General features: G+C 43.5%; 1 protein-coding gene across 4 annotated transcripts in view; it reads left to right on the forward strand.

Annotated features, from left to right (window-relative positions):
* MBP (myelin basic protein) overlaps positions 1-14,402 on the forward strand; it is a 214,827-nt gene extending 200,425 nt beyond the window's left edge. For 3 of the 4 annotated variants that reach the window (XM_053244441.1, XM_053244442.1, XM_053244438.1), the window contains exons 5-9: positions 1,073-1,183; positions 3,071-3,106; positions 5,678-5,710; positions 9,074-9,208; positions 12,603-14,402. In XM_053244441.1, coding sequence (XP_053100416.1) covers positions 1,073-1,183; positions 3,071-3,106; positions 5,678-5,710; positions 9,074-9,208; positions 12,603-12,659 — 372 coding nt within the window. In that variant the 3' untranslated portion in view covers positions 12,660-14,402. The remainder of the gene's footprint in view (positions 1-1,072; positions 1,184-3,070; positions 3,107-5,677; positions 5,711-9,073; positions 9,209-12,602) is intronic. The other variant, XM_053244439.1, reaches the window with a different exon arrangement.
* The last annotated feature ends 4,265 nt before the right edge of the window (positions 14,403-18,667 follow it).

An 18,667-nucleotide genomic window follows, 5' to 3' on the forward strand; every position in this document is an offset into this window, starting at 1 on the left:
TGCAAGTTTACAAGAAGCCACCAAATACTAAACAGCTTTCTATATCCACCCAAACGTACACATTTCTATTTTAAAAGTATATACATTTTGTCCTGCTTATTCAATATGCAACACACAGTCACTGAGGGGAAAGAATTATCCCCTAGTGGATCACAGCACATAATTTGCATACAGAAGGTCCCAGCTCCTATCCCCAACAATGCCACCGGCAAGGTGCTCAGATAGCACAAGTTGGGAAATCTATTCAAGATATCTCAAGTGCTACTGCCTGCCAGAGTAGACAGTATTGAACGAGACAGAGCAATGTCTGTATGCTCAGTATAAGGTAGTTTCATGTTCATGTGGCTTAACTCCCATGTCTTTTATGGTGCTGTTGAAAATAAAGGCTGGGAAATCTTTAAAAAAAATTTTTAAATTGTTGTGTTTTAAATTTCTTGTTTATGTTTTAACGTTGTTTTTATTTTGTAAACCACCCAGAGACATAAGTTTTGGGCAGTATAAAAATATGTAAAATAAATAAATAAATAAATAAAATAAGTCAAAGTAGCAGTGGCGCTAATAGGAAAAAAGGTCACTTACGAGGAATTCGCTGATAATTAGACATAATGATGAAATGTTTCCCTTATGTGGAATTAGTTTGTAACAAGAAGAGATGGTTGAACGCTCTTATCTCGAAAAAGCAATCAGACACATTCATGGAACAAAGGTCTAGCTCTTATCCATGACAGCGAAATGGCGCTTCCATGTTTAGGGGCAGTGTGCTGCTGAATACCAGTTGCTGGGGAGGGAGGACAAACAACGGGGGGGGGGTTGTTGCCTTGTGCCCTTCTTGGGGACTTGCAGGAAGCAGCTGGCTGGCCATGGTTGAAACAGGCTGATAGCCATTATGAGATGGCCCTTTACTCAGCAGGACTCTGTCTGTGTTCTTATGGATGCAATGTCCGTTACCATCTCTTTTATCTTTACTGTATATAAACACCTCTTTTCAATACAGATTTTCTTTCCAAATGTGAACATTAACCCTTTTAGATTACACCCTGCCCTAATAGATACCACCTATCCTGTGTTTCAGGACTATCATCACGCTGCCAGAGCTAGCCATGTAAGTTCCCTGCCTCATCCGAGGTCTCAACATGGACGGTATGTGGAGGACAACCCAGTACTCCACTTCTTCAAGAACATTGTAAGTTTAGCATCTAAGTCAGTCATTTTTGGGCTGAAAGTAAATCCTTTGGGGGGTGGTTTTTTAAAATTGTAAGTTTTCTTGTGAAAGAGTGGGCAAAGCCTTTTTGGTGGCTTTTATTTGTATTTTCATAGCCAATAATGGCAAAAGTAAGAGGATGGAAATGAAACACAATTTCCTTGATCTACAGCTCTATATGCACTTCATAGGAAGGGGGGGGGAGAATGGGAATAAATTCTGTTCTTGGCCGCCTCTTTAGAGCCATCATAATGAACTCTTGTCTAAAATATATCATTTGGGAACCACAGGCAAAAAAAAAAAAGCCAACTCTGATTACCTGTTTCAGGACTGTTATTTCAGAGGCAAAGGAAAGTTTTCTTCAGATCTGAAACTGAAGTGCTGTCATACTCATAATAAAATATGCCCCAAAAAGCCAAAGGTCCTACCAGGGAGAGGTCCCTTGCTCCCTCCTTTTTCAAGAAATGTGTTAAAAAGCCCAAACATATGAAAAACATAACTTTCCAAAATGAATAACCCATACCTGAGTTCAGATGTTTAACCAGGGGGCAGGGCAGGTGTGTGGGTTCAGTGTGTGGGGGAGGAAGAAGAGAGACAGTCTACAAGACTGTCATGTTGGACAGATGTGTAGGTGTCCTCTCCCCACCCCAATAAATCCCAGTGTGAACTGAGCCCTCTCTGTGACTGGCTGATCACACACAGGCCCTGGATTGCATGAGTCTTGCTATCAAAAACTGAGCGGGGGGGGGCAATTACACATGCTTGGCTTCTGTTGATTACACAGAGAGCTTGCCTCACCTATGAGTCTATCTGTGCGACAGGTCTGCAGTCCTAGACTCCTAGCTACACATTAGGGTCTACCTGCCTGGCTTGCATTACTCTTCCACTGCATTTTTGTAGTGGCCATTCCTGAAAACGCCTGAATGTATGAACTAAGGTGAAGGTGAAGTGTGCCGTCAAGTTGATTTTGACTCCTGGTGCCCACAGAGCCCTGTGGTTTTCTTTTGGTAGAATACACAGGAGGGGTTTACCATTGCCTCCTCCCGAGCAGTCCAAGATGATGCCTTTCAGCATCTTCCTATATCACTGCTGCCCGATATGAACCGGCAACCTTCTTGTTTGTCAAGCATTTCCCCACTGCGCCACTTAAGGTGTATGAACCAGAGCTTTGAAATGCTTGAAGGATGCCTTCAACTAGACAGATATCAGTCTTGGTATCAACAGCAGCCCAGATATTTCTTGATTTCCTTCAGATCCAAATGGTTAGTAGGGCAGGATTGGCTTCGATCTTGGTGGCGCCCTGCAAGTTAGCCTGGGTTTTGTATCCAATGTTTTTCCTGGGTAGAAGGGCGCAAGCACACCGTCATGTGTATGCTTGGGCTGCACATAGCTGGAGCAGTCACAGAGTTGGACGCCTAGGGCACCCAGCTCCTGGGGGAACTCCCCAATGCACCATGCTCATCATGAAGCACAATGTGGGATTCCCAGAGGCTGGGAAAACGAGTCTCAGGCTCCACTGATCTGCGTGCATGGGGTAGTGTGATGGCGAGCCAAAGATTTATCCCAAGATCATCGGGGTGGGGGGAGGTAGATTGAACCCTGCCTTCCTCCTCTGCTGCCCTCCCCGCCTCGACAGGGAGCGTGTGAACAGCTTTAATCTCCTTTACATTTGTGTCTTTACTTTCTGTTTCTATTTTGTTGTAAACGGCCCAGTGACATAAGTTTTGGGCGGTATAAAAATATGTTAAATTAAAGAAATAAATGAATGAATGAATGAATGAATCTCTATTGACTAGGGCCCAGTGAAAAGACGCTTAATATTTGTCCTGAGTTCATTGTTCTTATTTACAATGTTGCTTTGCTTTTCAGGTGTCACCCAGGACACCACCTCCCATGCAGGCAAAGGTAAGAGTCTGTGAAAAGTTGACCCAAAGAATGAGACTTGAGCCATTTTGTCTCATCCAGGAGCTCATTCTGCCACTCAAAACCATATGATATAGTCAAGTAAACTAAGCACACAATTTCTCCATGCATGAGATCAAGCATTTGGGGTAATGGGGCATGATTCATATCCTTGTATATAGAGGTGCTTTGTATAATCTTCCCAGTAAGCTGCTGTGCAGTATAAATAGTCCCTTTCAACAGGCACGTTTCTGTCTTAAGCAGCTGGTACAAGGAGATCAGTCTTCAGGTCCTCCCCTGCTGCCCATGAGCAGGTCCTCCCCATGAGCAGTCCCTCATGTCCTCATCAGAGCCTACAAGCTTCAGACCAGAGATAGGAGAGGTTTTACAAAACACACCTAGCTATTTCTGCTCCTTTTGTGAACAGAGCCAAAGGCTGTGAATGCATGCTCTTCAAGGTCGGAGTTGGCCCTTACTGAGGGATGGGGAGGCAGCTGCTTCAGGCAACGGATTGTTGGAGGCTGCAACTTAGCTCTCCACTAGCCCACTGCCTCTAGCCGCTGGCATCACTAACCACTCCATGAGTGAGCAGGCAGGTGGTTGCCCCTGCCCCTACCCTACCCTACCCTACCCTACCCAGAGCCAGCAGCTGCATCCCTACTACCACCACGCTGTATCTTCCCATCCTGCTTCTCCCAGGAACAGGGCCTGGAATGGAAGGTCCTGCAGGATCCGGCACACCCTTCCTCCCACTCCACTTCTCATCCTGCCTTTTCAAAAGGTAGGAAGTGGGAGGAGGAAGAGTGACTGTGGTTGCCACCCTCAGGTCTGGGGCGGTCCAGGTGGGGAGGGAGAAAAATTGGCTTGTGACATGCAGGGTGCATTGCAAGGGGGATTGAGGAGGCCAGAGTAGGAGGATACTGGCACACTGCAGGGGTGTGTGCCATGGGACTTGTGTGTGGGGTGGTATACAAATGTGTTAAATAAAATAAAGTAAAGTAAAGTAAAATAAAATAAAAGTGTGTGTGTGGGGGGGGCCTACAGCTTGCCATACCACCTCAGGCACAGTGGGGGCTTGGGCCAGGCCTATTCAGGGTCCTCAAGAAGCCAGCAGTCAGGATAGCCTCCGTCAACATGCAACTGAATCCCTGTGTTTTGTCCATGTATCCCAGGCTGGGGCTGTACCTCTTCCTTCTCCTGCTTCCCACTTCTACATTGCTTTCAGGAGGAGCTACACACTTAAGCAGATTCCAATCTGAAATGCAGCCAGCAACAGTGGTCACTACCTCCCCCCCCCCCCCCCCGTCTTCCTTGCCATTGTCCTGGTTCTCTCCTCAAGCATCTACCTTGGCAATTGTCCTTACAGATTGTTTCCCCACAATCTACCCACAATTGGGAGAAAATGCTGAGGAGGCTCACATTTGAACACAGGTGTTCCTTGGTTCCTCAAAGACAAATATAAGAGGCCAACGAACTACAATTCTTCTAATAATGTAACCTACAACATTCAGGAACTAAGGCAAGACCTCAAGGTTATTTCTTTATATGCCCTACCGCTCACATGCATAAGGTGTGTGGTACATACAGTTGCAGTTAGACTTTATTTTAATGGACATTAACATCTAGAAAATCAGAACTTCAAACCAAGTTGTCAGTTCCCTCTAGGAACATAGTAAGCTGCCTTATATTGAGTCAGACTATCGGTCCATCTAGCTCAGAATTATTTACACAGACTGGCAGTGGCTTCTCCAAGGTTACATGTAGGAGTCTCTCTCAACCCTATCTTGGAAATGCAAGGGAAGTAACTTGGAACCTAGATGCTCTTCCCAGAGCAGCCCCATCCCCAAAAGGGAATATCTTACAGTGGTCACATGTAGTCTCCCATTCAAATGCAAACCAGGATGGACCCCTGCTTAGCAAAGGAGACAATTCAGGCATGCTACTACAAGACCAGCTTCCCACCAGATTGCAGCCACCAGAATATAAAGCCTAGCTGCAGAGACTGCTCAGACATGTGGCCCATTTAGACTACAACTGTCAAATCTTGACTTGATCTTGAACTAGCTCTCAGGAGAAGAGCTTTGCCTGAGTACTCAAGCTACAAGAAACAAACTCTACAGCACTATGTATTCAAAACATGCACTTTACAAGGGAGGACCTCTTACATCGCTTTTTACAGTCCCACATCTTAAGACCCACATGAAATGACAGGGAAGTGTCAGCTATATATGTGTTTATTTCACTGCTGAGAGAGATCTAGTGAAACTCCAGTAGGGAGTTGGTGAGAAAGAGTAAAGCAAGGAGGAGTTAGGGCCCAACTGTTCAGTAACTCTTGAAACATGCTTGTACTTTAAGAGACGGGTTTTTAAATGAACACTGTCAAAAGAAATGTTGAACCTGGCTCTGAGTTGCTGCCTCAAAACCCCCAGTATGAGTGCCTCTTTATCACTGAAACATTGAGTCTAGTGAACAGAGAAAGCCTCTTTCACTGATGATTCTTCTCTTGTACACCTTCAGTGCCTTTTTGCTCCATGGTGGTCACCATGTCATTGTTTCTGTTTCTTACATGTGCAGGGGAGAGGATTATCCCTCACCAGATTTAGCTGGGTAGGTGACAAACAAGCTTTCACTTGCAGCCATTTTGTTTTACCAAGGCCCAAACAGCATCTGTTTTTCTCTGTTTGCCTTTCTAGCTGCTGCAGAATCCTGATATTGATGTTTCTGACTTTGGCTTGTTTGCTTTGCCCTTCTGATCCACTCCTGGCTCCCCAAGCAGTTTGCTTATGCCCACGGTTTTGTTGCTTGCTTTTATCCAGAAGCCTATTAAGCTTACAGTGTGATTAAAATCTCTTTTGCCTGAGCACAATCAGAGCAACTGCACTGCATGGCAAATTGCTTCCCTTTAAAGGTTCAACTGATCTGTATGTGTGTGTGTTGGAGCGGGGGGCGATGAGGTAAAAAGAACTGGTGGTGTGGAATAATGAATTGCACAACATTCCACTCTTGTTTGGAACCAAGAATATAGGCAAGCCGTTGGATATGCTGTATACATTTTGCATCCTACCTGGTGCGAGAGCAATACTGCCACTTATTGATGCCCAATATATTCTTCTGCAGGCAAGAGAAGAGGAGGAGGATATGATCACTTTTATTTTGTTATTATAGGTTGAATTATATTTCTAGTGGGCCCCTATGCAGACCACTAGATTGGATAAGCTATTAGAGCACTGTGATGCCATTAGACATTCAGGAAGCTCTTCAGCAAGAAGTTGTTGAGATCCTGAACTACTTTGTGTCCAGACTTCTTAATATCATTCCTCTTAGTCCTTGCCTTAGACTCAGTTTTGTTTCTGTTAGACTCTTCAGTTCTAAATAAAGGGCTTCGTGGAAGATCTCTTAGAATTAAACATAATGACTAACATACAGAGCAAAGAGACACCACTGTAGGAAGAGAGCAGCCTAGCAGAACTTCCCAACTGGTGAAGTGACCATTTTTTATACCATCCCCTTCCCCAGGAAGCCCTCTGTGCCATTCCCAATGGTTGCAATGGGGACATATTTTGGGGTGACGCAGAAGGCTTCCTGGTGAAGAAGGCGGCATCAAAAATGGTCACTTCCCCACTGTCCCAGTGCATCCTTGCTCTGTATTGTCAGCCATTAAGGTCGTTCTCACAACCCTTACTCAGGCGGATGAGGGGCACACACAAGGTTGAAACTGCCTTCCCCCCCAGACGATCAGTCATTCCCTGTGTGGCAAGCAGCTTGCAGGCTCACATAATCCATGCTGCTCTGAGCAGTGAGTCTCTTTCTGGAGGCCAGGAAAATAGCCTCCAGACCTTCAGGTACCCCGAAATGCATTGCATGAGGAGCATCGTATATTGAGGGATTTCCCTTCAAGCCGGGAGCTCTAGGCGCCCTGCTCTGCTCGGGCTACATGCAACCCAAGCATACACACAACCCTGTTCCTGGGTTAAAGGGCATGCTCATGCCCTTTTACCCAGGTAAAAGGGGGGTAGAATCCCAGGCTTCCTGGGAAGGCAGCGCCGGGATAGGCCTCAACCCTGGCACTTCACATGAGTAGCCCTACCCAAGTAGGGTTGTCCAAGCCTGAGTTGGGCTGCTCATGTGAACAGCCTCATAGATCATATCACTCATCAAGAGTGGAAAAGTGCCAGAGATGATTCAAAATGGGAGGAGGAGACTTTGCTCTCCAGTGGATCACCACCAATGTATCTCCAGTTCTTATTTCTACCCTGCCCTTACACTGCCACATATTTAAAATAATGTTTAAATCACAGAGTGTTCCTGACTACCTGGTCCAGGTCAGAGCACTATCAGTGGTGGATGAGGCCCATACCCTGGGGGGAAAAGGAGAAACCACATGAGGGTTGGTTTGTTTTTAAAGTCAAAACAAAACTCAGTTTAAAGAACATTTTCTAAAACATTGTTCTGCAAATAGGTCAGGTGTATGACTTCAAAGGACAGGCGTTATACTCTTGTTATGCTCCTCACTCATTCTCTTTTGTTTCTGTACATATAAGTAATAAAAAAAATTCTGACATGGCTTTTCTTGCATGTCTTCAAACTGAGCCGGTGTATCTGTTCAATGGCTTTATAGCTGCCTCCATTGGAACCTAAAACTATCAAATGATGCTAGAACTACAGCTGGAACCAATGATACTTTGGAAGAAAAGAGCGAAAGCTTCATTAATTCAGCAGAAGTTAATGGAAGCAACAAATGGAAGGGAAGCCTGTAACTAGATTTATAATTTACAGTGAAGTCAGATTTTCAACGAAACCACAAGGGTGGAGATCATCATGTGCTAGACATTTTGCTAGCTGATGGAAGGCAATTACCAGCTGCTTTATGATTTCAGTGAAATGCTTGGATGGCCTCAGTTCAGCTCCTTGTAATTTTCACCTCTTACTAGGCAGCAACAAAGGTCTGGCGGCTTCAGCATACCAGGTGTTGATACTGACTCATCTTTTTATCCTTTAGGAGTGATTTGACTATCATTTTGGTATAATACACTTTTTTGAAAAATACCAAATTTACTTGTATGTTGTGTATTTCTTAGGGAATTTCACAAGTTTGGAATGGCTTTGCATATTGAACAATGCCGACAGTAAGCAATACACTAAAATTCCACTTCACAATCAGGGGTGTAGCTACAATTGAACAAGGGGAGACAATGTCCCCGGGCCCCTGATGGGGGTCTCACCAGCTGGGTGGCAGAACTTGCTCTTTGCTCTCTTTCTTGTGCCTCTCTGAAGAAGGGGGAATCTAGGGCCCATCTGCTCACAATTGCTGAGGAAAAAAATATTTGAAAAATTCTGCTTTAAAGGCCACTTCTCTTCAGACAGACTTCTTTCAGCCACTTTTCTTTGTTTTTAACAATGCTTTTCAAAATCTGGAAGACACTGAAGTGTAAGTACCTGCTTCATGAAAAGATCCCATGTTTTCTGTTGCCTTGAATAACGTTCAGGAGAACTTTTCAAAGGGATAAAAGTTTTAAAGATTAATACATTAATTTTGCACTACGACATTTATTTTTGTTAGTACCTTCCTCCACTGTTATATCATGTACATATTGGTAGCTGTTATCAAGTCTGAATGAAACAGCTCTCATCAGTTTTTATGTGATTAATTATCATGGCTCATTACCACCTCAGACAATACCCAAACAATGGAAACCAAAGTATGCTGAAAGATCCTCCATACATATAGGCTATGTCAGTCATGTAATCGACTAGACACTCAGCTATGTAGTACAGGTATTTTACTCATCTTTAACTATGTATTTTATCGCTACCAACTCAGAAGATCCCCCCAGCCCATCATTAGTTATTTGGATCCGATACTGCTCTTCTTGTCTCCTGTTCTTTCATGCACATAGCATTCCACCTCAGTTTTCCTAAGTTATGTATTTCAATGACAAACCAGAAATATTTGTAATTTTTCTTTTGCAGGGTGGTGAAACTCACAAGTCTGGATATGGAAGGTCTGGATATGGAAGTGGCAAATTCTATGAGCACAAATATGCTCATAAGGGACACAAGGGATACCATGATGGCCAAGGCACACTATCCAAAATCTTTAGACTGGTAAAGTTAAAAAAAATACTATTAAGAACTTGCTGTAATGGAATGAGGGAGAAGTATTCCTTAGCTATTTTATCACTAATAGGCGACATAATCCGCAGCCTTCTATCACCAGAAGGAGGGCTGTGGGTCCTCAAGAAGCCTTGAGCGTTCCTGCACTGAAGGCATCTTTCCATAGGGAACGGGGCATGGAGGGAGGGGGGCAATTTTTGTCACTCTTCTTTCCCTCCAAAAGCCCTTTCAATTTGCATAATTCTGTTTCTGAGGGTCACACACAGCCCTCAGGACACTGAAGCATGGACGTGTGGCCCTTGGTCAACTCTCAGCCAGCCGCACTTTGTTTACCGGCTGTGGTGTTCTTTTCTCTCCCTCTCTCCAAGGAAGCACCCAACCAACCAACAAAGTACTGGCCAGCTGGGAAAGGGCAAGGGTCTGCATGTTTGTCTCTCCTAGCCAGCAAATGTTTCGTTCATCAGCTGGGTGTAGGGGAGGGGGAGTAGGGGGCACCCTAGCAGCCCCTAGACACCAATGGACCAGGGATAATTATCCCCCCTTGGCCAATGGTGGCTATTTCACTGAGTTGTGCAGCAAGCCCCACATGCCATTAGTTAGATCTTGCAAGGAGACCTCTTACTCCATACTCCTAAGGCACGTGAGCCAATACCCCCAACATATTTCCTCATCCAGATGTTGAGTTCTCAGTAGCAGACAACACCGATATGGACATGTGCAATGTCACAGGGAAAAGTGATAAAACTTGGGGACACCAACTGGCCAACCTGGAGAAAATAATTGCAAAGCCAAATTTAAGCCCATGGAATAAAACAATCAATTGCTAAAATTGGCTTATTTGGTGATTCTGGTCCTATTAAAAGGTACATGTAAAATCCCTTTCGACTTCTGTAGCCAATCCAAAAAGAAGAATGTTTGATCTTGTCACAAATGGAATGTTTTGATTTTGTCTCCTGTCCACTCTCATAGCTTAACTACAGTCAAATGTTTTGAAAGAGCTGTTTGTTTTAAGTTGAACAGCACATTGCTACCCAAATCTTATCTTCATTAGGATAAATATATTTCAAGAAAGAAGTTACTGTGGAAATATATGCTTGCTCTATTCGAGGCAAATTATAGCTCTGTGTTCCATGTCTTTGGCAGTAGTAGTAAAGATGAAAAGGTATAATAGAAAAGGAATTGTACAAAATTATACAAGTATTGGAAATGAAAGGAAAATAGATTGATTCGCAATCTAGTTAACATGAAGTACTTGAATTTAAGCCTATTTCATCCTATTGATTTCAAAGGTATTAAACAGAGTTAAAATGACTTAACTGGATCAACATGCTTCAGGCTTCCTTAGATGAAAGCAAAATGATGTGACGGATCGTGTATGATGTTAAGCACACACACACACACCCAAACACAGTTTCTGTCTCATCAAGGACCTCATGTTTTATTCAGACTTCAAGCACAAATCTAGCCATTTAAGCAGGAAAAAAGAGTATACTGTCTTTTTTTCTGCTTAAATGGCTATATTTGTGCTTGAAGTCTGAATAAAACATGAGGTCCTTGATGAGACAAAAACTGTGTTGGCGGGGGGGGGGGGGGCTTAACATCATACATGTTCCAGGAGAAGAGGAGCATATGGTAAAACATACTGTCTTTCCCCCTCTGCTTAAATGGCTAGATTTGTGCTTGAAGTCTGAATAAAACATGAGGTGCTTGTAGAGGGTTTACCATGGTTTGCCATCTAACAGCATGATTATTTTCTGCAAAGTCATACATAAGTGGATTCAACATCTTTTCACATTGATCAAAAGGAGATTCCAGAGCTCCCCATCTCTTTGAATTGAAGTTGCTCATCCAACAAATAAGACTCAAACCAGAAAAAGGAACATAGGAATCTGACTTGTACCGAGTCCAACCCTTGGTCCATCTAGCTCAGTATTGTCTACATCAGGAATGGGCAAACTTGGCCCTCCAGCTGTTCTTGAACGACAACTCCCATCTTCCCCAGTCACAATTTTTGAACTCGAACTCGAACAAACATTCCACTGCATAAACTGGGCCCACTTTAAAGTATACATGTAGGACTGTCCCCTTCCTTCCTAATCATAACCACCTGCTGTTTTAAAAGAGGCTTTTTATATTGTTACATGTTTCCAGTGTTTCCGTTAGAGGACTATATTTTGGTGGGTTTGAGAATGGTGAGGAAGTTTCACACAGCGGAAGGATTAGACAGCACTGATTAAACACATCAATGTTTAGCATAATATCTTCTGCTGTTACATACTAGTCTCATTTTCGTGGAAAATGCCTCCCTCACCCTTGAGACCATCATTTATTTCCAAGGGTGCTTTCTCTCGTTATAGACATTAGTGATCTCAACCAGTGCTCCAATCAGCAGGATGTTTCCCACTTCACCCTTTGAAAATTTCTGCAAAAATAAAAGTAGATTATCTGTATAACAGGGTATGAAATGGTGTGCATTATTCACCATATTTTCCATTTTTAAAAAATCCTGAATCCTTGAAATAAAATTAAAGGAAGGTATATTTAACTGGTATTACCTGTCAGGTAACAGATTTAAAAGGCCTACAATAGCGAACACAGAGACGAGTTGTAGGATATAATTAATAGTCCATTAAATATAATTAACATGCTCTGACTATTTTGAATGATGGAACGAAGCAATGGGGTGTTTCAGAAGCAATTTAGTTTACGAATGAACAGAGAGATATTGAAAAGAGGCAATGCAATGCTTGCCGATGGTATCATTAGAAAAATAACCACAAAATCAAAACTCAACAGGGCAAAACACACATCTAGTCCAATCCTCTGTAGAAACAACTTGATTAAGACTTGAGTCAATTGAACAAGAGACTTATTATAGGCGATGCAGCAGTCTTGTTTATGCAGCATATCATAGAATAAACTCTCTATCTGAACAATCGGTCATTAAAAGTCGTTCTCACAAAAGGAAAGCAGTATTTTGAAATGTGATATATTTGGAGATCAGAGTAGTAAAGGAACTTTTGATGCAAACCAGTAAGTACCTCCATTCATTTCAAAGAAGCCTGTGCAGCATTTCAACAAAAAGCTTATTTAAATGAATGGAGAGTGGGAAGTTGCCCTACACAAAGGACTGTCCTGGAGTCAATGAAAACCAAAGATTCAGTGGAATTGGATTAATCACACGTATACTGTATGTCAGGGCTGCTCAACATTGGCCCTCCTGCAGATGTTGGCCTACAACTCCCATAATCCCTGGCTATTGGCCACTGTGTCTGGGGATTATGGGAGCTGTAGTCCAAAAACAGCTGGGGGGCCTAAGTTGAGCAGGCCTGCTGTATGTAAAAACAGTATGATTATTTTAATCACATTTCTTCTCCTTTCAAAGGGAGGATCTGGTTCCCGGCCCGGTTCCCGGTCTGGCTCTCCCATCGCTAGGCGCTGAAGCTCTAAGATGTCACTGAAGGACTACGTTCTCTGCTTCATAACATAGCTGCCTTAAAGATTTAATAACCAGTAGCAGAATTCCCTAGATAGAAACACAATCTATTCGTTAATGTCACTTGAGTTGCGCATGCAGTAAGAGTATACAAAATTGTCTCAGCAAATGCTGACCAACATTTGAGCAAAAGCAAAAAACAAAACACCAAACACCAAACTTGCAACGTAGCTTTTACTTGCGGTCGGCAGCACCACTTTAAGGAAAGTAACCAAATCCCCCATATTATTCATTCTTCTTCAAGGTGTTCCCAAAAGACATAGGGCTTTAGTTTTTCAAGCACGTACAACATTAAGTCCCTTTCAGATTTATTTTCCACTAAACCTTATGTTACCACATAAAACACAATTGTCTGCATTTTTTGAGCGCTGCCATTAACAAACCTTTGAGACCTCTGCTGTAAACAAACAAAATAATAATAATAAAAATATGTGCAGAAGTTGTAAGGACTGTTTATCCACATTTTTTTTATTATTTGGTATGGTTTTGATTTATTCTTTTTTGGTTCCTCAGTAGCCTTTTCTCTCACAGATTATTTTTATTTTTTTAATTTTTCCTAACTGGATTAGGCAGTCATGGAAAGGTACTTTAAATTAGGAGCTCAAGGTATGTGAGATGTGGAAGAAGGCAGCTGTTACTGTTTCAATGCGACTGAGCAATGGTAATGAGGAATGAGGCACATTCCATGGAACTTCTCGGTGCATGGCCAATTGCTCATCACACCCAACACATTAGGAATTAAGAGTGGCTGGGAGAGAGAAAAGAGGATCTCAAACTTGAATTAGACTAGTTTTACAACAGAAAAAGGGACAATCCCGAAGACGGGAGATTTAAGACCTGGGCATGTGAACAGTGGATGTCCCTGCAACTCCATACAGGCACTTGCTGCAAAGTAATTTCTTTTGCAGTTAAAATTTTAAAGTCTAATTTCTAAATGACAGAAAGCCCTATGGCAAGGAAGTTTCAGATAGTACTGCACACCTAAAGTTAGCATTTCTAGCCATGTTCTCACAGCAGAGTTAAACATGCAGTGCACCAGAGCAAACCATACTTTGCCTTTAACTGTTGTATGGTAGATATACATTAAAACTAATGAATTAGAGGTAGATATTAACATATACGAAGCTATACACACATGTGGAAATGGGTCTACCCGTTCACATGGAGAAAAATGCTCTTCTGAATTGCACTGTTCTATTACCTTCAACTTATTCAGTCTCTAAATGACCTTCCTTTACTCACTCAAGATTTTATTTGAGCTTATTATGTATTGTAGACACTATATTTAAGGCTAAGTTGGCATCTACCTTTAGCTAAGCAAATGAATACCAGGAGTTATCGATGTTAATGCCAACTGACCTATAGTGGAAGTTATTATTAATGATAGATCACTTTAATCTACCATAGGTTTTGAGCAACATTCTTAATATGCAGCAATGAAAGATGAGAGGGTAGAAAAACACAAAAACTAAGCAAAACAGAACACCAAAACCTGTTAAGCACACACATCTATTTCATCTTCTTTCAAGCTATGTTGTTGGCTATGTGTATTTTCCTATGTGTAGCCTCATCCAGTTGTGTATTCCACAACATAATAGTGAGTTTCATTTAAGTGTATTGTTCTTAAAAGTGTATGAATACAACTCCTAAAAAATCATTATGAAATAAAATACTCAACTTTTAATGAAATCTGCAGAATTTAGTTTTTTAAGGGTTAATAAAACAATGTGTGTTTGCAGCTGGATCATGCACATCAATCAACCAAAAGTGTAACCGAAAACCAAAACAAGCCCCCCGCTCCTTCACTGGAATTAAATGATTCACCTTTTAGAAGAGTATATTGTAAGAAAATGGAAGATGCATATCTGAGCAAATTCTCTTTCTGCCCATCTTACTTCTACACCGTCCTGAAAGGAGAGTAACATCCTTAACAGTTGCTTTGATGAAAAGGCAATTAAAATGCAAGGGTTGTGCTGCCAACTAAATATCCCCTTCACTAAAAAATCCCCTTCACATAAAAACTATATATCAGGGAGAAGGGTTCTAGCCTAGACTTCTCTCAGCCATACTAGGGCTTGATATACAAGGAAGTTCTTTGAACAAATTGACTTTTATTAGAGAATGTTTAACATATGGTTTACAAAAGCAACAGTGAATAGAATTTCCTGACAAAACATGGCCGCATACTAATGAATGTGTGGTTGCAATGGTAGCGAGAATATAGCACTGTACGCAAGTTCCTACGGGTTTGGGTAGAGTCCAGTTAAAAGAGTTCAGTGAGAGGAATGTCCAAAAGGTCCAAGGGAGGGACAGATCCCAGCCTCACCTTGCATGTGGCCGGCAGGGCCGTGCCAGTCTTCTTCTGCCAATTGCAGCCTCTGGGCGTGGGTCCTTGATGGCGGAGGGTCTTCTCCAGGTCCAGGGGGTCCTCCAGGGGTGTTGTCAGCAGGAGTTCCTGGCGTGGTCAGCTGCTGTGCTGGCATGGTTCGTTTAGCATGCAGATATGTTATAGATCACGTTCCCGAGGCGGGAGGTTACATACATACGTACATACATACATGCAGGTCAAGACAGCCATAAGAAAATAAGTGTCCATCTGAGTTAGTCGCGAGCTGCAAAGCATCGCCAATGTATGCAAGTCCTCCTTCAGTTCCACGCGTATGTGAATCTGGACAGAGTCCAGATTAGAGTCCAAGCCAGGAGAGCGGGGGAACCCAGTCTCAACTTGTGGGTGGGAGGTGGCACATCATCCGGGGTGTCCTCTGGGGGTTTCCAGGTGGTCTGGCATCCTTCTGCAGGGGAAAAAAAAACCTCACTGGGCTTGTCCGCAGCTCTGGTGGAGCTCCTCTCTACCAAGGTAGGGTGGGTGTGTGGTGGCTTGCCCCCCATGGGTGTAGCAGGGCAAGCCGTAGGTGGCTCCCCTCCTCTGGGTTTTTAGGAGGGCGAGCTGTTTCCTTGTGGGATGCAGTGGCTTGGTTTGCCCCCTGTGGGCATAGTGGGGCAAGCCGTGGGTGGCTCCCCTCCTCTGGGTTTTGGGAGGGCAAGCCGTTTTCCGTGGGATGTGGTGGCTTGGCTTACCCCCTGTGGGTGTAGCGGGGCAAGCCGTGGGTGGCTCCCCTCCTCTGGGTTTTAGGAGGGCGAGCCGTTCCCCCGTGGGATGTGGTGGCTTGGCTTGCCCCCTGTGGGCGTAGTGGGGCAAGCCGTGGGTGGCTCTCCTCCTCTCCCACTATCCGATTTGAAATGGTCCAACCAAGACACGTTTACACCTAATTGGTTTTGGAATGCTTCCGGGACTTCTGGTGGAGTTAATCTGATCTCTCTTCACAGACTCTTTTGTTTGGGCTTCATCTTTTAGTTTCTACACACACACACACACACACACACACGTTAGATCCGTTGTTCATTTAGCTCAATATTGTCTACACTGACTGACAGTGGCTGTTGAAGGTTTCAAACAAGAGTCTCTTCCAGCCTTACCTGGAAGTGCCAGAGATTGAGCCTGGGACCTTCTGCATGCAAATATTGATAGCAGGTTCATACATTCCAATTACATAATAATAAAAACCACAAACTTCACACCTGGGCTGATCCTTAGACTCTTTAACCTAACAAACAGAGCTATGTGAGGTCCAAAGAAATACCTATGTCCCTATAAAAACTGTTCCATTCCATCATCATGGGCAAGATAACATTGACCACATAACCAGTGAAAAAGGATCTGAAACATGGACTTGAAATCACATATAGCAGATCCAAATAATGTGACACATGTAAAATGGAATGTAGTATGAAAACTGTTGTATCAATTAAGAAATCATGTGTGAATAATAATTGTGAATAGTCAAAAATAAGATTAAAAATATTAATCAAAACAACAATGCAGAACACGAAATACAGTAAATGATGTCTATCCTAATAATGACATTTGGAGCACAATACACAACATAATACATGCACCAATCAATATATAACACACAATAGAAACTGGGTGTATAACTGTTTTGGAGTCTTTATCAAGTGTCCGGTTATATCAAATATTAAAAATTCCTTTTAAGTTAACAAGGGAGGAGAGCTGGTCTTGTGATAGCAAGCATTAAGTGTCCCCTTTGCTAAGGAGGGTCTTCTCTGGTTTGGATTTAAATGGAAGACACGTGTGAGCACTGTAAAATATTGCCCTCAGGGGATGGGGCCGCTCTGGGAAGAGCATCTGTGTGCTTGCATGCAGAAGGTTCCAAGTTCCCTCCCTGACATCTCCAAGATAAGGCTGACAGAGACCCTGCCCGCAACCTTGGAGAAGCCACTGCCAGTCTGTGTAGACAATTCTGAGTTGTATGGACCAAAGGTCTGACTCAATATAAAGCAGCTTCCTACATTCCTACCAACTCTTACAGAAGCAAATATTATCTTCAAAGCATGTAGTAAGACATCATATAGAAAAACTTTGAATACATAGTGAATCAGCATCAAGGAGGTTAACTTCCAAACCTCTCCCCCACAGTCATGTATCTCATTAGATGGATCAAACAACACTCAGATATTGTTAGATGTAAGTAGATAGCTTCTAATGCAAGGTCATATGAGCAACATGTTACCAATCTCTTTTACATGCTGACTCTCACTTCTGAAAAGTCTTTGGGATAAGTATCTGAGATTGGAAATTTTAGTGAAGCAATTTCAGAGATTTATAGGGTGAAATGGAGTTTCCTATGTGTAACTCTGCAGCGCAAGGACAACTTCTGCCTCAAACTTTTTATATATTAGTTAAAACACCTGCTGGCTTAAGATCAGAATTAAGGCTGGGCTGAAGTGTGCCATGTGATCAGTAACAATGTTGTGCAATGTCACAAATTCTGCTCGCTTACAACTTGCCCTCCATGCACTCACACTTTTCCTTAGAGGACAAATGAAGATGGGAAGGACGGAATGCCTGGCATCAGCAAAGATGGTATCCATATGGGTGTAGTGCTGTGCACAAAACCAGTTTGCCCAGTTCAGTTCGGGTCTGAACCAAACTCGAACCAGACTGAGCATGTTCGGTTTTATGCACCCCCAAACACCCCCTAGTTCTGTACGGGTTTGAGCCGGTTCAGGGGTTCTGACAGTTAGTTTTTTTCTTTCTTTTAAATGAACTCACCACCTCCAGCAGTGCTGCCGCGGCCATAGGAGATATGCCTCCAGAGGTTCCCCCTCCACCTGCCAGCCTCCCTCAGTCCTATAAAGGCCCAATTTGGGCATCTTTTTGCCTGTTTGGGGCCTTGGTGTAGTTGCAGCGGCCATTTTGGAGGCCGCTGCACATGCGCAATGGACACCTTCATGACCAACCACCTGAACCAGGTCTTTACGAGACCAGGGGATGCCAGAGGGAGGAGGGGGAAATCTCCCTGCGGCCATGGCCCCAGAGGTGGTGAGTCCCTTCATATATAAATATAACAGTCAGAACCCTCAAATCAGCTGGTAGGAATGTGGGCAGGAAAGCTGGTCTTGTGGTAGCAAGCATGACTTGTCCCCATAGCTAAGCAAGGTCTGCCCTGGTTGCATCTGAATGGGAGACTTGATGTGTGAGCACTGCAAGATATTCCCCTCAGGGGATGAAGCCACTCTGGGAAGAGCAGAAGGTTCCAAGTTCCCTCCCTGGCTTCTCCAAGATAGGGCTGAGATTCCTGTCTGCAACCTTGGAGAAGCCACTGCCAATCTGTGAAGACAATACTGAGCTAGATAGACCAGTGGTCTGACTCAGTATATGGTAGTTTCCTAAGTTCCTAACTGGTTCTTTGTACTCCCAGGAGGGCGGGGTTCCCCCACCCCTTTAAATGGCAGGGAAGGCACTGCCTACCTGCCAGCCCCCACCCCACCGCTTTCCCAAAAAGCGGGTGCGCAGGACTGCAGTGTGCCTCCTTGTAGCCGGACCAGCGTCACCACACAAATGGCTGGTGTGCGTGTGCACGGCCCACACG

The sequence above is a fragment of the Hemicordylus capensis genome, chromosome 4 (assembly GCF_027244095.1).
Source record: "Hemicordylus capensis ecotype Gifberg chromosome 4, rHemCap1.1.pri, whole genome shotgun sequence".
NCBI classification, from domain to species: domain Eukaryota; kingdom Metazoa; phylum Chordata; class Lepidosauria; order Squamata; family Cordylidae; genus Hemicordylus; species Hemicordylus capensis.